Source organism: Rhincodon typus, chromosome 5 (assembly GCF_021869965.1).
Source record: "Rhincodon typus isolate 14 chromosome 5, sRhiTyp1.1, whole genome shotgun sequence".
Taxonomy (NCBI): Eukaryota; Metazoa; Chordata; class Chondrichthyes; order Orectolobiformes; family Rhincodontidae; genus Rhincodon; species Rhincodon typus.
Window position 1 is genome coordinate 54,251,150 of NC_063336.1, and position 23,127 is coordinate 54,274,276.

The 23,127-nt window shown below is 40.2% G+C and overlaps 1 protein-coding gene across 4 annotated transcripts in view; it reads left to right on the plus strand.

Annotated features, from left to right (window-relative positions):
* tube1 (tubulin, epsilon 1) overlaps positions 1–23,127 on the plus strand; it is a 37,239-nt gene that overhangs the window by 910 nt on the left and 13,202 nt on the right. For 2 of the 4 annotated variants that reach the window (XM_048596935.1, XM_048596934.1), the window contains exons 2-8: positions 5,984–6,057; positions 6,484–6,536; positions 6,806–6,866; positions 7,182–7,297; positions 10,703–10,824; positions 19,354–19,541; positions 20,434–20,523. In XM_048596935.1, coding sequence (XP_048452892.1) covers positions 5,984–6,057; positions 6,484–6,536; positions 6,806–6,866; positions 7,182–7,297; positions 10,703–10,824; positions 19,354–19,541; positions 20,434–20,523 — 704 coding nt within the window. Of the gene's footprint in view, positions 1–5,983; positions 6,058–6,483; positions 6,537–6,805; positions 6,867–7,181; positions 7,298–10,702; positions 10,825–14,583; positions 14,676–19,353; positions 19,542–20,433; positions 20,524–23,127 lie in introns of those variants that run through there. The other 2 variants (XM_020537206.2, XM_048596936.1) reach the window with 2 other exon arrangements.

The following is a 23,127-nucleotide window of genomic DNA, read 5'->3' on the forward strand; positions in this document are numbered from 1 at the left end:
CCTAGACCCTTTTCTGATGAAGGGTCTAGGCCCGAAACGTCAGCCTCTCTGCTCCTATGATGCTGCTTGGCCTGCTGTGTTCATCCAGCCCTGCACCTTGTTGTCTCGGATTCTCCAGCATCTGCAGTTCCTACTACCCCCTTTAACATTAACTGGCCAGTTTACTTCAGCCAGCTCTGTCTGCTCTCCTGTCTTCATCATTACCCCTACGAACAATTTCAGACAGCTCTGGGGACCCTATGGGGAATTAGGAGGGCATGGAAACAGAACTGCCTGAAGTGATTTAGGAAATTAGGTTAATGTGTAGGTCAATCCAGACGCAGGGGCTATCACAGAATAGATGCTAGCAATGAGAAAGAAAAATGAACGTGTGTCTCGTGGTTAACTAGAAATGTTAAAGATTTAATCAAACTGAAATAAAATGCACATCATTGTGCAAAGAAAGGTAGCCTGTCAGAACATAAAAAGCAGCAAAGAATGACTGAAAAATAGATAGAGGTAGAAGAGAAAGCTAGCCACAAATATAAAAACAGATGGCAAGAGATCCTATAACTAATTAAAAAAATGTGTTAACAAAGTAACAGTTGGTCCTCTAGTTAGTAAGACTGGGAGATTTATAATGAAAAATAAGGAACTACCAGGTGAATTATCAGGTATTTTGCATCTCTCTTCACTGTAGCAGATACAAGTAACATTCCTGAAGCCTGATAAATAAGGAAATGGAAGGGAGGGAGGCACTCAGGAAAATTACAATCACCAGAGAAGTGGTAGTAAGTAAATTGTTGGTGCTGCAGATTGATAAGTGTCTGTGTATTGATGGACTTCATCCTAGGGATTTAAGAATGGCGAGATAGGTAATACATTGGTTTTAATGTTCCAAAACTCCCTTGATTTTGGCACAGTGCTTTTATTTGGAAGATGATTAATGTAACTCCTTTGTTCAAAAAGAGAACGAAGCAGAAAGCAGGAATGGACAGGCCAGTTAGCTTAACAACTATCAGAAGGAAAAATTAAAACCTATTATTAAAGAAGCTATAACAGGGCACTTTGATAAGTTCAAGGTAATTGAGGAAAGTCACCATGGTTTTGTGAAAGGGAAATCATGTTTCACCAATCCATTGGAATTCTTTGAGGAGCTAGCAGGTTTTGTGACTGAAAGGGAGCCAGTGATTGTACTGTATTTGAATTTCCAGAAGGTATTTCATAAGGTGCCACATCAAAGGTTGTTGCTAAAATAAAATTCATAGTTTAGGGGGAGCATATTGGCATGTATAGATGAGGTTGTAGACATGCTTACTGAGCCTATGGGTTTGGTTGCAGACGTTTCGTTACCCTGCTAGGTAACATCGTCAGTGCGTCTCCGATGGAGCGTCGGTGTTTTGTGCAGCTCGTTAATTATATGCCTCGGTTTGCTGCGGTGGCTGTTACTACTTCCGGTTTTGTTTCTCAGTGACTTGTAAACAGGGTCTAATTCATTGTGTTTGTTGACAGAGATCGAGTTGGAATACCAGGCCTCCAGGAATTCCCTGGCGTGTTTCTGTTTGGCTTGTGTGATTATTGATGTGTTGTCCCATTTGAATTTGTGTCCCTCGTTGACCGTGTGTAGTGAGACAAGTAAGAATTGGTCGTGTCTCTTGGTGGCTAGTTGGTGTTCATGTATCTGTATATCAGTGTGGCCTATGTAGTGTTTCTCACAGTCCTTGCGTGGTATTTTGTGTATTACCCCAGTTTCGCTGGTTTTGGGTATGGGATCCTTTACGTTAGTCAGTAGCTGTCGTAGGGTGGTTGTTGGTTTGTGGGCAACTCTGATACCTAGGCGTCTGAGTAGTCTTGTGGTCATCTCTGAAATGTCCTTGATGTATGGTTGTGTGATTAGTGAGTCTGGTCGTGTTGTGTCTTCCTGTTGTGGTCTGTCTCGGAGGTAACAGCAGGTTGTGCTTCTCAGTTATCCGTTTCTTTTGAAGACTCCGTATAAGTGCTCGTGTTCTGCTTTGTGTAGTTCTGGGTTGCTGCATTGTGTTGTGGCTCTTTTAAGTAGTGTCCTGATGCAGCTCCATTTAAGGGTGTTGGGGTGGTTGCTAATTTAATTGAGTATCTGGTCCATATGTGCAGACCTGCTATACACACTATTCATATATAGAATATTGACTGGCCAACAGGAAACAGAATGTAGGTTTAAGTTGACTTTCTTTTAAATGATTTTTTCAGGTTGACAATGTGTAACGAATGATGTGCCACAGGGATAGATACTGAGACCTTAGTTATGCGTACTTTATATAAATGACTTAGATGAGGGATGGAGGGTACGGTTGCCAAATTTGCTGAGACCTCAGAGACAAGTTTTGATGAAAACACAGGATAGTGCAAAAATATATTGAAAGATAGAGTGAGTGGGCAAATATGTGATAAATGGAGTATGATGTGAGAAAATGTGAAGTTGTATGTTTTGGCAGAATGAATAAAAGGCTTGTTATATAAATAATGAGAAATTGCAGAGCTCTGAGTTAAAGACAGACCCGGCTGTCCTAATGTATGAATTACAGAAAGTTAGTATATAGTACAGCAAATAATTTGGAAAGCTAATAGAATGCTATCATTTATCATTTATCACTAGAGGGATTAAATCCAAAAAGAAACATTGTGCTTCAGTTGTACAGGACACTGCCTCTGGATTACTGTGTAGTGGTCACCTTTATTTAAGGAAAGATGTAATGCATTGCAGACAGTTCAGAAAGGTTTTCTAGTCGAATACCTGGACTCTACAGGTTGTCTTTTGAGGAAAGGTTGAACAGATCAGGTTTGTATCTGCTGACATTTAGAAGAATAAGAGGCAACTTGATTGAAACACAAAATTGTGAAGAGTCTTGGTAGGGTAGATGGGAAAGATGCATCCTCTTATGGGAGAATCCAGAATTAGGGATCACTGTTTAAAAATCAGGGGTTATCCATTTACAACAGCAATTAGGCAATTTTCGTCCCAAAAAGGTGGTGGACGCGGTCCTTAAAAATTTTTAAGGCAGAGGTAAATTCTTGTTTAGAAAGGGGTTGAAAGGTTATTGGGTAGATGGGAATGTAGATTTGAGTTCTAATCAGATCAATTGTGATCTCACTGAACAGTGTTATAGGAGCTGAATGACCTACTCCTGCTCCTGATCTGTATGTTTGTATTCTGCACTCTGCCCTTCAATCTTTTCTACCCCCTTCTCCCATTCTCATACAAAGCTTTCTGGAAATTCCTTCTGGAGTATGATGAATTAGAAATCACTGAACTGACCAGAATTTTCACTCTCAATTATTGCAATGTGTGAGTGAATCCTAAAATAGTGTATTTTCAAATATGACCAAAGCTGTGTCAGAGGGTTGGTAAGGTGTGTACACAAGATGACCCTGCCTGTGAGTTAGTTACAGTTAAAATGGAATACACTTGACCAACCAAGCTCTTTTGGTTTTGCACATTTGTTTCTTATTTTTCCAGTACTTCATCCCTTGTGATTATTTAGTGTTTGTCACTCCCTTTTACCCATCCCTTTCTATACCTCTCCGGATGTTTTTTGTGTTGTCTACTCTGAAGACAAATACCAATAGGAGCAGCACAGGGCTCAGTGGTTAATACCGCTGCCTCACAGCACCAGGGACCTGTGTTCAATTCCACCCTCTGGCGACTGTGTTGAGTTTACACATTGTCCGCGTGGGTGTGCCGGTTTCCTGTGGGTGCTCCGGTTTCTTCCACAATCCAAAGATGTGCAAGTTAGGTGGATTGGCCATGATAAATTGCCCATAGTGTCCAGGGTTGTGCAAGTTAGATGGCTTAGCCATGGGAAACGCACGGATAGGATGGCGGGGTGGGTCTGGGAGGCATGCTGTTTGGAGTGGTGGTGTGCACTCAATTGCCTGCTTATATACTGTAGGGATTCTATGAAATTACTTGATCAGAACTTCTGCTGTTTTCTTGTATCCCATTATCAATACTCTTGTCTCTAAGTAGATAATGCTGATTTTAGATATGCTTTTTTTTAATATATTTGTTAAGGTTTTTAATGCCTTAATAATTTTTACCAGTTTTATCTCCTTCTCCAGTTTCTCCCTGTTTATGTTTTTGTAATCATCCTTTGTTGGTTTCTAAAGTGTTCGTAATCTCTTGGCCTACAATTTCTTTTTGCAGTATTGTACATATTTTCTTTCAATTTTATTCCATGCCTACCATCTGTGCCTAACCAAAGAAGTTATCTCCAAAACACAGAGTCAGTGAGATACAGAGAGAGACTACAGTGTTGAACAGCAAAATTTTTGTAGGGGAAACAGTGATGGGATATGGAGGGCAAGGTGGTGAGTGGCAATCTTTGCATATTGAGGCGTGGTGATTGGAGATAATTAGGGGTTATAGGAGGTAACTGAGGGGTAAAGGGGTTTGGGCTTCTATTTTCTCCATGGTCAAAAAAGCAGTTTTTTTCAAGGTCAAATTTGGTCTAAGGTATTTCATTTTAATGATTGAGATGGGTGATATTTATCCCACATTGTTGAAATACAGAAAGTGATGATCATTATGAAAGAAATAATGAATACTGGGAAGATTGCTTGGAAACTGGTTAATGTGTAGCCACATTCAAAAAATGGGAGGGTGAAAAAGGAGGCTTTGGTCTAGATCTGTAGACCCTCCTCTCAGGGTCAATCCTACTTCTCCCTTTGCTCCTCCTCCCTGGGTGTTACAGTACATCCTTTGTTCTCACTCTTTGGCCTTCCCTCTGGGCTCCAGATACGCATGCTGACTGGCTTCTCCAGCCTCTGTTAGAGGGTGCTACCCCTGTTGTATGCTCCCCCAGACATGGCATTTTTACAAGTAAAGTGTCTGACTGTTTCAGAAATTCAGACATAACTATTTGAGTTTGGTATGATGCCAGTAAACACAAGGTGTCCAATTCTGGTTATCAAAAAAAGAGGAAACAGTGAAGCATTGAAAGTAGTGCTGAGGAGAGCAAGGGTACTAATTTTGAAAAGAGGCAGGTTCAGCAGCAAATTAAATACACTGCTTAAAGCTGGAAGCTGTCAGCCTTCTCTTGAGAATCAGGAGGATAAAACTGGTGCAAAGTTGCCATAGACACCAGGTTCAACTTCCAGCATTACACCTGACCCAGTGCCAATTGACCCTTCAAATTTTTAGACAAACCACGAATGGAAACTTTTTTTTGCCCTGGGAAAGTTTCGCTCAGACTTTTGGGAGCCTCATGATTTAATTCCAACGTCACCCAGGTGTGCACTAGGGCTTGAAAGAAAAGCAAGCAATTTGAACACATCTTCTCAGTGATCCGATTCATTTTATTTTCACAAGGTCAGTGTAGTTGCCATATACTAATGATTCATATTATTTATTATTTTATTCTGAAAGGATTGTTTCTTTGAAATAAGTGACTTAACACCCGACAGTACGTTATGCATTATGTATCATGTGCAAAATAATCAGTATATCCTAAAGGATATTGTTAGTTTTATTGGTTATTATTTGGTGGACAATACACTATGTGCAGTTAACTACGGCTGAGTATATGTACAAATTCTAAAACTGTTTGTAGTTGGATATTGTTTTGTCACATGCCAGTGTGCGTACCCCAGTGAAGCTCGGAGTTTTGCCACCATGAGTATGTGTAGCATTAAGCACACCTGATGGCAAATGTTCCCAGTACTTGGATATCTCTTGAACTTGGAGAATGAGAGTCTTATTGGAGTGCAACTTTGATCAACTTAATGGTACAACAAATGTAACGTAGACGTGAAATTCACTGAAAGTAAGGAATATTACTTATTAACTGAAAATCATGGGTGTAAGGAACCAGTTCTCGACACTCTTTTCCCCCCCTTTAACTCCACCGCTCCCCCTCCAAACCCCCCACTTCTGAATAAGTTCTGAATAGCATAGAATCAAGATAAGTATATACTGGTGGTATTCATGTTTTTCCAAACAATAATTTCATGTTTTCATTCTTGTCAGTGGGCCAATGTGGCAATCAAGTTGGCTGCAGATTTTGGGACTTGGTTTTACGAGAGCATGCAAATGTGAATAAGGTAAATGAGCAGTAATACTTATGATTTTTACAAGTGGAAATGGAAATACATTTAGACATCACTAGACACCTGCAAACCCATGGAACTGTACACAAATGTGACCTGAAGACTTTTGGTGTGGAGGGAGAAAATATTAATTAGTAATACTGTATATGAAAAGTGCAGAAAACTTTCAACTACTGGCATGATTTCGTAGTTGCTAACTAGTAAAGTAAAAGTGAGTTGTTCCACTCCCCTTAAGAGTTTCCAACAATTTAAATAACATATTCTTTCTGACTTGATTACCTGTTTTTAATATAAATGTGTTTATTAATTGTTTTTATTACTTGGATGGATTAGATTTTACAATTGTTGAGTTTGACTTTTTGCTAATATCATTGTGAAATGGTTTAAAGAGAAAATTGATTAATTCTGTTTCTAATTTAGAAAGGCATCTATGATGAAGCGCTTGGTAACTTCTTTAGAAATGTGGATACAAGGTAAGGAATTTAGTTTTGAATGAATTTGTTGAAATTGAAAATATTGTAAAAACCATAACATTTTCCTACTTTGAAAATTGGCAATAAACCTGAAATGATGCTAAGAATGACATAGTAAAAATGATATTCACAAATGTTGCAAATTAAAACTTTTTCAAATGGCGGAAAGGAATAGATTGGCAGTAATATTTTTCTGATGTAATTTTCTTCAGGATCATTTATTTATTACAAAAACAATCACCTGTTTTTATGAATTCATTATTTTGTAGATCTACTAATGGAGATGATATAAATCTTCACAAAGGAATAATTCGATCTCTTAAAGCTCGGGTAAAATCTTTACTTCTTATTGTGTACAATTATAACTTGGTAATGATATAGTAATTGCCTATTGGACTGCAAGCATTTCTTGTTTGAGGATTCATTTTATGAAGAAATACTTCCATAGTCAGGAAAAGGATGAGATAAACAGACACTTATGAACGTTCTGCTAATGATCTGGTTTATTTTTGTTTTGTAATGTTGAATTTTACCTCATCGATTTGTTATGGTTTAATTAATTTAGTATAATCAAATCATTGTTGGTTTTGTCTGAATATTTATGTCAAAGTTTAACATTCGGAAGCATTTATTTTTGTCTTCTAGGCAGTACTCGTTGACATGGAAGAAGGTGTCGTTAATGAATTACTTCAGGGTCCATTGAGGGATGTTTTTGACAGTAAACAACTTATAACTGATGTATCTGGTTCTGGTAATAATTGGTAAGAAAATCAAAAGAAAAAATAAATGACTAATGACCCTCCAGATTGAATCCATCTATTTTATAACTCTACCAGCTTAGTATCTAACTCCAACTATTTTTGTCTATACTTTTTACATTGTAAACCATTTGAATTAGATTTTTTTTGTTTATTACCTCTTAAGTTTACTTCCTGCTTAGCTGAACATATTTGTAGTCTTGGTCTTATCCACCATAAAACAATAATATTCTAGATCAGTATTTCCCAAACTTTTTCCCACTGTGACTCAATTTTGAGCCTTGAAAATCCTCATGCTGTGAGGTTGCCACTATGGGTGCAAATCTGTGAGCTTGGGATAAGGAGCACTCTGAAAGCAAGAGACTGTTGGAATGACAGCACAGTGTCATAACTTGTCCTTACCTCTACTGGGAGTAAACCTGTTATAGTTAATTTTATTTATGTATAATTTAAAACATTTACTTTATACAGTTCTCCTGATATTCCTATCTGTTGACAAGGGTTGTCCGATTTTCTTGCTTGGGGTTGCAGAAGTGGAATGGAATGGGTTGCACATTTCATCTTTTCTTTCCTGTGCCTTCCAGTGAGAAAATTTTGCAGAAAACGAAATTTGGTGGAACAGTAATGATGAATCTCTGTGACAAAAAATGCAAAGAAAGAACTCAGTAACTTAAATGACAAATGTGAAGCAGCTGAGCTAACCAGGAAGCAATTCTTTTTGGTATTTATGTTTAAGCACAGTTAGAAAACGATAGACTGGGCTGAAAATCCTGTTAGCCAGAAACGTTGAGCAATCTAGGGCCTAGGGTCCAGGGTCCCTCTCAAACCTTGCACACACACCCACTCTCTGGACCCCATGAAGTTTCATGGCATCAGGTCAAACATGAGCAAGGAAATCTTCTGCTGATCTACCATATACTGCCCATGCTAAGCCGATGAATCAGTATTCCTCAATGTTGAACAGCACTTGGAGGAAGAACGAAGGGTGTCAAGGAATGTACATTGGGGTGAAGGATTACAGTGTACTCTGTACAGTGTACAGAATGTACTCTGGATGGGGGATTATAACGTCCAACACCAAGAGTGGCTCAGCACCACCAGTACTGACTGAGCTGGTCAGGTCCTAAAGCACATTGCTAAACTGACTGAGTCTGTGGCAGGTGTGAGGGAATCAATAAGAGGAAAAAACATGACCTCATCCTCATCAATCTGCCTGTCACGGATGCATCTGTTCATGACAGCATCGGTAAGAGTGACCACCACACAGTCCTAATGGAGACAAAGTCCTGTCTTAACATTGAAAGTACATGTCATTTTGTTGTGTGGCATGATCACCCAGTTAAATGAAATAGACTTCAAATAGCAACTAAAGACTGAACATCCATGAGGCACTGTGGGCCATCAGCAGAATCATATTCCACCATGGTCCAGCATATGCCCCATTCTACCATTACCATCAAACCAGGAGATTAACTTTAGTTAGGAGAAACCAGCAGAAAGAAATCCCAGGAGCAGCACCAGGAATACCCAATGTCGACCTGGTGAAGCTACAAAATACGACTACTTGCATGCCAAACAGCATTAGCAGCAAGTGATAGATAGAGCTAAGTGATTCCACAACTAATGGATTAGATTTAAGCTCTACTGTCTTGCCACATCTCATTGTCAATGGTGATATACAATTAAATAACTCACTGGAGGAGAACGCTCCGTAAACATCCCCATTCTCAATAATGGGGGACAGCACATCAGTGTAGAAGATAAGGCTGAAGCATTTACAACAAACTTTAGCCAGAAGTGCTGAATACATAATTTATCTCTGCTTCATTCACTGGTCACCAGCATTATACATATCGGTCTTCAGCCAATTTGATTCACTCATTTCATGAAACAGTTGGAGGCACTAGATGCTGCAAAGGCTATGGTCGCTGACAACATTCTGACAGTAATACTCAAAACTTTAGCTCCAGAACATGCGGCACCCTTAGCCAAGCTCTCCCAGTACAGCTACAACATTGGTATCTATCTGACCATGTGAAAGTTGACCACATATGTCCTGTCCATAAAAAAATGACAAATCCAACCCAGCCAATTACTGCCCCATCAGTTTACTCTCGATCACTAGTGAAGTGATGGAAGGTGTCAACAACAATGCTATCAAGCAGCACCTGCTTAGCAATAACCTGCTCCGTGACACCCAGTTTGGGTTCTGCCAGGGTCATTCAGCCTCTGACCTTTATACAGCCTTGGTTCAAACATGGACAAAAGAGATGAGGTGAGAGTGACTGCACTTGACATCAAAGCAAGGAGTCTTGGCAAAACTGGAGACAGTGGGAATTAGGGTAAAACGGTCTTCTGATTGGAGTCATACCTGGCACAAAGGAGGATGGTTGTGGTGGCTCGAGGTCAGTCATCTCCGTTCCAGGGCATCACTGCATGAGTTCTTCAGAGTAGTGTACTTGGCCGGACCATCTTCAGCTGCTTCATTAACACTCTTCCCTGCATCCTAAGGTAATAAGTGGGGATGTTTGCTGATGACTGAACAATGTTCAGTACCATTCACGACTCCTCTGATACTGAAGTAGCCCATGCATAAATACAGCAAATCCTGAATAATATCCAGTTTTGTCTGACAATTAACAAGTTACATTCTCATCATACAAGTGCCAGGCAATGACCGTCTCCAACAAGAGGAAATCGTAACTTATTGTCCTTTGACATCCAATGGTATCACCATCACTAAATCCTCCTATTACCACCGTCCTGGTGGTTACCATTGACGAAAAACTGAACTGTGGTGCAATGGTAGTGTCCCTACCTTTGGCCCATGTGGCCAAGGTTTAAGTCCCCACTGGACCAGGTGGCCCGGGTTTATGTCCCACCTGCTTTAGAGGTGAATAACAACATCTCTGACAAGTTCATTGGAAAATATCTACAGTTCAGGTTCCTTGTTCTACCTCACGCTGATCCGGATTGTAAGCATATCATTGGATATAAGCACAACAGTAAAAATTGTCAAACAAGACTTTAATTAAAAAGAAATTCATTCCCCCATAATGATGGATATATGTAGCAGATCTCTGAGTTAAAACATTAAAAAAAAGTTTTGGGATGTGAAACTTTGCAGGTAATTGTTCCAGTTAATACTTCAGAAAGAGCTGGGCAGGAATAGAACCAATAGCTATCAAAATTTCATTTCTCATCAAAATAATCACTTGTGTGTTATATTGATTTCTTAATTGCCAGGAACATGGAAACATCAGCCCTGTAAACGGAGTAATGATGTTCATGCAAGACTTTCTGAATGAATTTTGAATTAGCGTCAGGCAAACTTAGAAAGCAATTACATTTTACTGACATACACAATTCTGGCAGTTCACGTATACTTTCTGAATTTTTTTTCCGCAGGGCAGTTGGAAATAAACAATATGGTTCCCTGTACCGTGATCGTATTCTAGAAGTAATCCGAAAAACGGCTGAACATTGTGATTGTTTGCAATGCTTTATTTTAATTCACTCAATGGGTGGAGGTGAGTAGTACTTGTACACATTCTTGAGACACTACCAATTTCTATTTTGAATTGATTAGAAACTAGAACTAAATTATTAATTTTGAACTACTCAAATTTGCTTAAAAAATCAAGTTGTTAGAGGAAATATTTTCATGTTTTGACTATATAGTTGAATGAGCGTTCTAAACCTATTCAACAAATACAAGACATGGGAACAATAGTTGGCTGTTCATCTCTCCTGTCTGTTCAACCAATCAGTTAGATCATGGCTGTTCTATATGAATAACTTCATTTATTTGCCTTTGTTCTGCGTCACTTGATGCCCTATGCTAAAAATAATGTATATATCTCCTTTTAAGGAGATAAAAATTAATGCAGCATCCCTAGCCTTTTGGAATTGCAGGTTTCAGGGGCAAGATATTACATGCCCATGTTAGCTGTTTTTCTTGCTGGAGAGAGTGTATAATACAAGTCAGGTGACTAGCCCATCACTTTCTCACTCCCATATTGCAGAGAATGGACAGGTGCCAATATCAGCCGCTATGTAAGTAAATTAAGGGTCAGTTGAGCTTATTTAAAGTTCAGTGGATCCTGATATTACACCAGAAGGTGCTTGTCATGGACAGGCAGATGGGAGTGGAAATCCCATTATTTTCCCCTTTTTCTATATTTAAAAAAGCATAACTGAAGAGAGCATTAACATTAGAGGGTTCTGTTACCTATTGGGAGCAATGCTGCAAACTCCCAATTTGAGAAGACATCACTCCTTCATTCCGATGTGCATATACTTTTAAACCCTACCTTCTCTTATCTTAAAGCACCCCCCTCCCAAATAACTACCTCACCCCAGATTTCATTGGACTTCCTTCATGAGTCTGCATGCAGTGTCCACTGTAGAGCTGTAATGGTGCTGGAGCTGCCAACCAATCAGATTAGCTGGCAGCTCCAGACAATTGGGCTTTCAAACAGTGAGGTGTAGAAGCCCCACGCTGTATCAATGTACCTCACCCACAATGCATTATGGCTCCAGTTGACTTGACATCTCTGCTGACTTCCCTTTGCATGAAACATTGCTTCCTGATTTCACTCTTGAACATGTTTGTTCTAATCTTAATATGGTGGCCTCAGTGTTGTTCTGGATTTGCCACAAGAGGAAATAGTTAGGTGTGTATAGATGAACTATCGAATCCTTTCTCCCAAAACTGAATGTGATTCTTCAGATGGGAACTTGGCATGGTGCTGTAAAGCATCATTAATGAATTTTTGAATAATTAATGAATAATTTCATAATTAATGAATTAATCAAATTTTGAATTTCAACTGTTTGATAAAAGCCAATGTTCCATTGTCCCTTTTTTTAATTTGAGTTTTGTACCTTTGCTTTAATGATTTGTATACGTGAGCATACAAATCTGTTTGCTCCTTTGAAAGAATGGAGGAGGAATTGAAAATCGGGGAACATGGTGCTGCATTTCACCAGAAATCAGTTTTCTGACAGTGTAAATTTTTTTCCCAAGTTTCTTGGAGGATTTCTCTGTATGAAACCTAACGTGATTTCTCATGCTTTCCGTGAAACTCGCCTTATTAGCTATGTACTATGCCTCTATGGCACCCTGTTCATTTTATCTTCTGTCTTGGCAGAGACAAATGTACTTGCCACTGCTGGGCCTCCTAAGATTTATAGAGACATGGCCATTTCTAAAATGCAGTTGTGCACCAGCTCAAGCGCTGTTGCTGCCCTGCATGGTTCCTTTGTCAGAAAAATTACCCAGAAATGGTGGACAGAGGCAAGATTGGGCCCCAATTTGCCAACAGGGACTTGGTAGTCCTAGTGAATGGATTGATGCAGGTGAGGGTCATCCTCTTCTCTCAGAACCAACTGAGAAGGTCAAGGCACCAGACGCTGGCAACCCAATCTGAAATTACCACCACGGCCAGTGAGATGTCAGCAGTGCTGACGAACCTGCAGCAATATCACAAGAAGAACTTTGCTGTTCTGTGGGGCTAAGTCCCACCATCTTCTCTCTGCTACCTCACACTCACTCTCTTTCTGCCACTGCACCGACCACTCGCTAATACTCATGGTCTACCACTCCGACAATTACATGCAACACCATTGCTCACTTGCTCTCACCCACACCAGCCATTTGCAGACTACCAACTCTGCATGGCCTCTGAGCTGCCTGTTCACTCACTCACTTAAGACACCTCCCCACTGTTTCTCCACATGCACCAGCACTAACAGCAGTGCCAGCCCCTTTCATCTCACTCAATTCTTCCTTTGTCGCATTCCAGGCCCACAACAGGGCAGACTGGGCCACGCTGGATGGTAGGATGCCCTATATTTGCTTCCTCGACCTATGAAGAGAGAATCCTTCCCCTGGCTGGCAATGACCACAACTGTCGATGTTGTGATGCCGAAGCCTCGTTGTCCCAGAAACCAAATAAGAAATACTATCTATTGCAGTGAAGTTATCCCATTACCGCCATTGTGAATGTACTCTTAATATGCCTGAATGTCTGCCACTTTTTTGTAACACTTGCAATCTGCACAGTCTCCGCCCTCAAGAGGGCAGCCCCACTAGTCATCTCCTCATCACCTCTGACAAAGAAGTTATAAATCCCTCAGAGGATACACCAACAAGATTGCTCCTTACAGCCTCAGATATTTACACCTCTGGTGGATATTTTAGATAGATTAGAGCTGGGTGCACATACTGGTGAGCACATCACTGCCACATCTCAGCAGCTGATTGAGGAAAATTGCTAGTACTCGCAGGACTGCCAGAGGTCAGGCACCTCTTCAGCATTGGGCATTGTGTCTGCAATTAATGACTTGATACACAGGTGTAAGCTGAAGCAGGAGCAACAGGTCCATTTGTCAAAGTCACTGGGCAAACTGACTTGAAGATTGCAGTCTCAGGCTCTGAGACATTAATACATCTCCAATGTTTGTACTGTGCTGCCTTCAGTAAGCAAGCATCTGGCTGCTTTTACAGACATGTTGACATCTGCTATAGAGAGCCAGATACAACACACTCAGTATCAAATGGATATAAGTCTAGACTGGCACTCCATTGCTGTAGCTATTGGCACCAACAGCAGGAGGACCTTGACTTCATTCCAAATGCTGTTTCCTTAAAAAGAGAAAGGATGGTGTCTGTTGGCACCCAGCTGGTGAAGGAATGTACAGGATGCCAGGACTCTCCTGTGGACTCGAGCCGCAACTATCCTCAGGGTCATGTGCCCAAAAGTGCAAGGCCTGCAGGCTCCACTGTTGAGTAGATTCTCTCCACCCAAGCTACGGAACCTGAGACTACACAGAGACGTAGTGGGAGGGAAAGGAAGAGGAATGTCTTCTCGGGGCACACAGGTGAAGTTTCATTGTAAATATGTATTTACTTTTCATCATCAGCTGCTTGAGCTAATGTTATTTTAGCTTCAACTGCAGGCATGAAGGCACAGAGATTAGTCATTCTTAACACTACCAGATATTTTTGGTCCAAGCTGTGAAGTGAACAGCTCTGGAACTCTGGATAGTGATCAATACATTGGTAACTAAGCTGAATCTTTCCAGGCTACAGTGCATTGTTTGTGCAACCCAGCAATCCAGTGGGATTGATTTATGATGTTGCATGATGTAGTTGAGAGCTTGGAGACGGGATTTGTACTCCACACAAGAGGTCAATGCCTAAGATTCACATAGTACTTTATGATCACAAGAGCCTTTCACCTATACTATGTGGGTGTCAATTTAATGCTGTTGACCTTTTGCAGAGCTTCACATCTCGCCAAGGTGAAGGTCCTTGCCTCACACACTGAAATAATTACCCTGCCGTGTCTGCCATCAATCCAGGAGCTTGGACATGGTCAGTCGAATACTTGTGGTTATTAGGGCAAGGGGATCTGTATCCTTATAATCTTGGGAGTGAGCTACAGTCAGCTGTGTAGATCCAGTGCAACCAGTTGGGAGTCAGGGAAGCTGCACAGATCAGTCATCGATTAGAACTGTCTATCCAACACAGCCAAGGACACGAGCCACTGTCAATCAAGGTGGGGTTATCACATGCCACTGCTGTGGTACGAAAGCTGGGGAACTCAATTTTAGGGATTGGAGACAGCATTCTGGGATGCGGTTAGGACAGCAATTGTGCTATGGAAATAATTTGGCAGATACATGGTGCAGGCATGCAATTGGTCTAACATGACAGTAACATCTCTCACCCTGATGACTACTGCCAGGCGTGACAAGTTGCCTGTCTTTATGTCTGTGCTAATAAGCAAGGAAAAACAGAAGTACTGAGTCCTGGCTGAGGGATCAAAGCACAAATAGGGCAGACAAGGCAGAGATGCAAGTAGCTACAAAGTGAGCTAGTGCTGAGAGCATAGAGTCATGCAGCAAGGAAACAGATCCTTCAGTCCAACTGGTCCATGCCGACCATGTTCCCAAAACAAACTAGTCCCACCTGCTGGTGTTTGGCCCATATCCCTCCAAACCTTTCCTATTCATGTACTTATCCAAATATCTTTTAAACATTATAACTGTACCCGCATCCCCCACTTCCTCTGGCAGTTCATTCCACATATAAACAACTACTCTCTTTGTTTAAGAAAAAGAAGTCCTATTTAAATCTTTCTCCTCTCACCTTAAAAATACGCCCCCTTCTTTGGAACGCCCCACCTTGGGGGAAAAGACCTTTGCTATTCACCTTATTTATGTCCCCATGATTTTATTAATCTCTGTAAGGTCATCTCTCGACCTTGTACGCTCCAGTAGAAAAAGTCCCAGCATATCCAGCCTATTTTTATAACTCAAACCCTCCATTCTGAGCAACATCCTGGTAAATATTTCCTGAACCCCCTCCAGCTTAATAATATCCTTCCTATAACAGGGTGACCAGAACTGCACGCAGTACTCCCAAAGAGGCCACGCCAATGCCCTATACAATTTCAACATGACATCCCGGCTCCTATACTCAAAAGTCTGAGCAATGAAGACAAGCGTGCCAAATGCCTTCTTAACTACCCTGTCTACCTGTGACTCAAATTTCAAAGAAATTTGTACCTGACCTGATCTCTGTTCTACAACACCACCCAGGGCCCTACGATTAATTGTATAAGTCCTGCCCTTTTTAGTTTTACCAAAATCCAATACCTCGCATTTATCCAAATTAAACTCCATTTGCCATTCCTCGTTTCATTGACCCAATTGATCAAGATCTCTTTGTAATCTTAGATAACCTTCTTCACTGTCCACTATACCACCAATTTTGGTGTCATCCGCAAACTTACTAATCATGCCTTCTATATTCTCTTCCAAATCATTTATATAAATGACAAACAACAGTGGACCCAGTACCAATCCCTGTGGGAACACTGCTGGTCATAGACCTCCAGTACGAGAAACCACTTCCACCACACCCCCTATCTCCTACCGTCAAGCTAATTTTCCATCCAAATGGCAAGGTCACCCTGAATCCAGTGTGATCTAACTTTACTCAATTTGCATCTACCATGCGGAACCTTATCAAAGGCTTTACTAAAGTCCAAGTAAACAGTACTTAGCACTCTGCCCTCATCAATCTTTTTGGTTACTTCCTCAAAAAACTCAATCAAGTTTGTGAGACACGATTCCCTTGCACAAAACCATGCTGACTATCCTTAATCATTCCTTGCCTCTTTGAATGCTATTTTTCAGAATCACCTCCAACAACTTACCCACCATCGATGTAAAGGTTAACAGGTCTTTAGTTCCCAGGCTTCTCCTTACAGCCTTTCTTAAATAAAGGCACAACATTAGATGCCCTCCAGTCCTCCGGCATCTCACCCGTGGTTATAGATGATACAAATATTTCAGCTAGGGTCCCTGCAATTTCCTCCCTAACTTTCCACATGTCCTGGGATACATTTGATCAAGTCCTAGAGATTTCTAGAGTGTTTTCTAAGACCTCCAGTACTTTCTCTTCTGTAGTGTAATCTGTTTTCTAAACATCAATATGTATTTCCCGAGTTCTGTAGTCTCCAGCTCTTTCTCCACGGTAAAAATTGATGTGAAATGTTCATTTAATATCTCTCCCAACTCCTGAGGTTCAACACAAAGACAACCTCGTTGATCTTTAAGGGACCCTACTCTCTCTCGTTGCTCTCTTGCTGTTCGTGTACTCCTAGAATCTTTGGATTATCCTTAACCTTATCTGCCAAAGCTATCTCGTATCCCCTCTTTGCCTTGCTGATTTGCCTCTTAAGAATGCCCCTACATTCTTTAGACTATTTAAGAGATTCATTTGATCCCATTGTCAATATGTAATATATGATACTTTTTTATTCTTGATTAGAACCTCCAATATCTTTATTCATTAATTATTCCCTAATCTTACCAGCCTTATCTTTCACCCTAACAGGAACATAATGCCTCTGACCTTTCATACTTTTGAAAGCCTCCCACTTGTCAGTCGTCTCTTTATCTGTGAACAGTCTACTCCAGTTAAGAACTTTAACTTTTATGGAAGGCTTATCCTTTTCCATGAATATTTTAAAACAAATACAATTATGATCACTAGTCTCAAAGCGTTCACCTACTAACACTTCAGTCACTTGCCTTGCCATATTTCCCAAGAGAAGATCATGTTTTGTTCCCTCTCTAGTAGGATCATTTACACGTTGATAAAGAAAATTTTCTTGAACACGTTTAACAAATTCCTAACCATCCAAGCCTTTGGCACTATGGTAGTCTCAGTCAATGTTTGGAGATTTAAAGCCCCTACTATTATAAATCTATTATTCTTGCATATATCGAGATCTCTCGATATTTCCCTCTGACTATTGGGGGGGCTATAATACAATCCCATCAACGTTATCATCCCTTTCATATTTCTGATATCGACCCATATATTTTCACTGGACGATCCCTCAGAAATATCCTCTCTAATTACAGTATTAATGCTTTTCTTAATCAAAAATGCCACTCCCCCTGCTCTCTTGTACCCTTTTCTATCCTTCCTATAGCATCTAAAACCTGGAACAATGAGCTGCCAGTTCTGTTCTTCCCTCAGCAAAGCTTCTACAAATAGTTATGATGTCCCAGTCTCAAGTTCCAATACATGCCCTGAGTTCATCAGCCTTATTTGTAAGACATCTTGCATTGAAATATATGTAGTTTAAATCTTCCGCGTTACCTTGTTCTCTGACTTGCATTTGTCTATCTTTTCTAATTAACTTGCTAATTAGAACAGCCCTTAGCTACATTCTGGTTGAATCCAGATGTTGGATGTCTGCTTTTATATGCAAAGTGTCCTGACATCAGCATTGCAATTAGAGATGCTGGTGCATTCGAAAGTGAAGTACTGCATTTTAATTGTGTTGGGGATATGCCATGAGGTTGCTGTGAGTCAAGTATGTGTTTGATGACAGTGCTTGCAGTCGTGCACTCACCACCCTTAGAGCATTCTCTGAGATGTTGGTTACTACCGTCCAAAATGAAGACCTGTGGGAGGAAGCAGTCAGCTGAAGTCACCAGGTACCCACTCATGTTGGGAATTATTGCCATCTAGTTTTTATATGGTGGATGGGACAGTGCGAAACACCATATCAATGAGGTGAAATTGGCTAATAATGCATGGAAATAGATAAGTAGGCCTCTCACCACTCATTTGTGACATTATCATCTCACCATTCAAAAGTTGGTTGCAGAAGAGGACATTTTTTCTGAATGTTGAGAACCCCATTTTTGCGGATCTCACCTTATTTTCTCAACTGACTCACCAATGCCCTCATTGCTCAGGGCTGCAAAGATTCCCTCACAGCCTCGGAATAAGAAATATGTCATTTAGTGACTGAGTAATTTCTTCACTCAGATGATGGTGAATCTTTGGAATCTGTCGAGAACAGTGGCAGCTCAGTCATTGGTGTGTATTTGAGGCACGGATTGATAGAGGTCTATCTATTAAAGGCCCTCAGAGAAAATTGCATTGAGGTTGGTCAGTCATGATCCAGCTGAATGGCAGAGGAGGCTTGAGGAGCCCAAAGGCCTGCACCTACCTGTATTTTGCTATGTTCATACATAACTCTTAATTTCTCATAATTAGGAAAATATTTTTAGGAAATATTTTTCTTTTTCAGTTTCAAAATGGATGACCTCTCAATTTCTCACATTGAACTGTATCTGCCATTTTTATGCCTAATCAGTAGGGTTGTCTATATATTCTTGCTCCCTCATTTACACAACTTCAGTGGCTGTTTAGTGTCATGTCAAAAATTGCATGTGTAACTCTTTTCCTTCATGTAAATTATTGACATATTCAATGAGAAGTGAAGCCTCAGCTCAGATCCCTGGGGAAAATCTGTCATCCTATTTCACCATCTAGAAAACATTCCTTTCATCTGTATTCTCTCTCCTGTATCTTCCAACCTGTCTGCAAATGTAAATCAAAGTTATCCATAGATTTACCTAAATTAGATCTAGGATATATTGTTTTCAGCAACAGTGCCATAAGCATATTTTCTCATGTAACATGAGTTGATGAAGTTTTAACAAAAATTCTTTTTTAGGGACTGGTTCTGGTCTGGGTACCTTTGTGCTGAGCCTTTTAGAGGATGAGTTTCCAGAAGTCTACAGATTTGTTACATCTGTTTACCCTTCTGCTGATGATGATGTTATCACTTCACCTTACAACAGTGTTCTTGCCATGAAAGAACTGACTGAACATGCAGATTGTGTTTTACCTATTGAGAACCAGGTATGCATAAGAATATTTCAGGATACACCTTTCAAGAAGAAATGTAGTTACAAATAATTGAGAATTATACAGTACCTTTTTAAATAAAACAACTCACAAAAAAACTTCACAGGATTGTATTACAGAAAAAAACAATACCAGCATCGAAGAGAATTCAGACAAAGTATTGTCAAAAGTTTGAAGGAGCTTCTTGAAGGAGGAGAGTAGTGAACCAGTTTACTGAGAAATCCAAACTGAGGACATTAACTGAAAGCATAGACACCACTGGTGGACAAAAGGAATGGGATAAATGTGAGACCAAAGTGGAAGAAACATACAGTTCATGAAGATCCGTTAATTACACAGGTCAGGAAGTTACAGAGCCAAGGAGGAGCAGCTATGGAGACCTTGGTGAGAAGTTGTTGTGGGCTAAGCAAACAGGAATAGTGTAGCAAGTATAGCAATAACAAAAATTTTGGTTTGGATTTTTACAAACTCATGGAGTATCGGGGGATCTTCTAAAATGGAAAGTGCACATGGATCCAGAGGTCTCATTGCCGATTCAGACAGATCCTGTTTTAATGGAGGGGAAATATGGAGGCAAAAACAGGGATGAGGTGTGACTTCTACATGTGGGAAACACTAACCCAGCAGGGCCATTTGAACTCCATGCTGCGTCCTCTGCTGGAAGAGGGACTGTGTTCTGCATTATAGGACTTATGACTCTTTAAATAAGTCAATTCCTTGACTGACAATAAGGTCTGTGTGGCTGCAAAATTACTCAAATGTTGTCTTTTTTATGTGGGATTAAGTATGTAAAGTTAATTTAAATTAATTGAGCTTTCACGAATACAGATGTAGTGAAGTCTGTAATATGTGTTTGAAATTTTGGCAACCATTCTCCAATTTGTAGTCTGTGTGTGGGATGGACATGTCCAGACTGAGTTGTCACAACTCACTCAGCTCAGCAAGACTCCTGTGGCTTGTCTATGGTGGACACTGGGTGAGTTAACATCAAAGGTGTAAGAAACTAACTGAGATAAAATCCAAGAGAACCTAGATGTTAATTATAATTACCTACATTTTGAGAAATGTTTTGTTACTTTATATTCAATTTCTGGTAATTTTAATTTTTGAACATTGTGTTTGAAAGTTAGAAGTTCCAGTAACACACCTTTATCTGTGAAAAATGTGTGTTTGCACAGTGTTGCAAAATATATACGCTTCATTAGTATCACGGAAGCCATAGTTTTTTTTTCAGATTTGACCTTCAGTTATATTTCAAGACATAAATAACAGCAAACTGACAGTGCTGTTGCAGTTCTAAACTCAAAACAGTCAGATATAAATCCACATCTCTTGTAGCTATTTCCAAGCCAAGATGAACAACTGAGCTAATATGTAAGAACAGAAAATTTTGGAAACATTCAAGTCAGACATCACCTGTGGAGAATGAAACAGAGGTAATATTTCAGACATCAGGTTGTCAACTTGAAATATTAACTCTTTTTCTCTGTGCAGATGCTTCCTGACGTACTGAATATTTCCAGCATTTTGCAATTTCTTTTCAAATTTCCATCTGCACAGTTTTTCCTTTTGTGGTAAGCTCACATCACAAATGGTATAGGAGGAACAAGTTAGGAATGCGCAATCAATGACTGACAAAGTAAGTGAGAGAGAGGGAGGTAAATAAAAGCACTTTTATATGAAATATTGCAAGGAAAAATAATTTCCTGTTTCAGGGAATTCAGATCCTTATGTAGCTAAATCACATTTGATCTTAACTCTGCATGTCTCCCAAAATCAGACGTTCATCAAAAATGGTAATTCTGTTTCATTCTGCGCACACATTCTCTGGCATGAATATTTCCGGCATGAATATTTCCAGCATTTCTTTCTATAAATGAACTCCATTGTTCTTATCAGATCTGAAGTAGCTACAAAAGGTATGATTTAATTGCTCGGCTAGTTTGAGCTCAGTTGTGCTGTCAGTTTGCCATTAATTGTGTATTGAAACAACAGTTTTTAGATTTTGCATAAATTGAGACATGAATCATTTTGAAATCAAATCAAATCATAACCTATGAATTATATGTTTTGCAATGATCATTACAATTTATAGTATGGCAGTTTGCTGACCTTACAAGCTTTTTGTGTGAATTCAAGGCTCCATAAGGAAAACCAAATTAAGACATGCTGACTGTTCCCTCTATTTTGAAATTAGCTGTTTTGGCAGTGATAGAATTTGCTGGCTGCAAGAGGTGTCTTGGCAAGACTGCCCTCTGTAGCTCTGCTCCTAACAGCAAGACCAGATAGAATGGCTGTTCCCCACACATCAGCTAACCTGTCTGCTCAGAGCAAATGTCTATCATCTAGCTGAGAACACTGACATCATAGTTATGTTATTGCACTAATAAACCAGAGGTTTGAGCTAATAAACCTGACAACATGAGTTTGAATCAACCAAGACCATCTCAAATTTGAATTCAGTTTTAATAAAAGTGAACGTTTAAAGCGATTATCAGTGGGGCCTGGTCAGATGGAAGAAAGATAACATAAAGCTTTGAAAGATTTTTGTTTTAAAAAAACATGGTTATCTATTCTGCCCTACTTGTGTGTTTGGCTGCTGTGTGACTCTGTACCCAGTAGTGGTAGCTCTTGACTATCCACTGAAGAAATTTACAGAACCACACAGTCTATATGTAGATGTCTTGACTGTCACTGGTAGTTTTGCCAGAGCCAGTAGAAGTCAGAGTTTGGATAAGTAGAGTATTTTCAGGCTGGCAACATGTACCTAGTGGCCACAGAGATTGATGCTGAGGCCTCAATTATTTACAAAAGATGACTTGGATGAAGACAGTAAATGTACCATAGCCAAGTTTATCAATCTCACAAAAATAGGTGGGAAGGCAGTTGGTGAGAATGGCACAAAGAGTCGATAGGTTAAGTGAGTAGGCAAAAATTTGATAGGTGAAACATAATGTGCAGAATTGTAAGATTAGGCATTTTGACAGGAAGTATAGAAGAGCTGAACATTATTTAAATGGAGAAAGACTTTAGAAAGTAACAGAGAAGGGAGGGATTTGGGAGTCCTTGTCTGTGAATTATGGGGAAAAGGCAGGAGAGTGGAGTTGGGGATTATCAAATCAGCCATGCTGTCATCAACTGGTAGAGCAGACTCAATGGGCTGAATGGCCTACTTTTGCTCTTATATCTGTGGTCACATGGCCTCCTATGTCCTGGAAATTAATAAAAGAAAACACAAGCTTTTGTGACAACAAGGTGCAGGGCTGGATGAACACAGCAGGCCAAGCAGCATCATAGGAGCAGAGAGGCTGACGTTTTGGACCTAGACCCTTCTTCAGAAAAGGGGGAGGGGAATGGGATTCTGAAATGGGAGAGAGTGGGAGGTGGATAGAAGATGAATAGAGGAGAGGATAGGTGGAGAGGAAACGAACAGGTCGAAGAGGTGGGGATGGGGCCAGTAAAGGTGAGTGCAGGTGGGGAGTTAGGGAGGGGATAGGTCAGTCCAGGGAGGACTGACAGGTCAAGGGGGCGGGATGAGGTTAGTCGGTAGGAGATGGGGGTGCGGCTTGAGGTGGGAGGA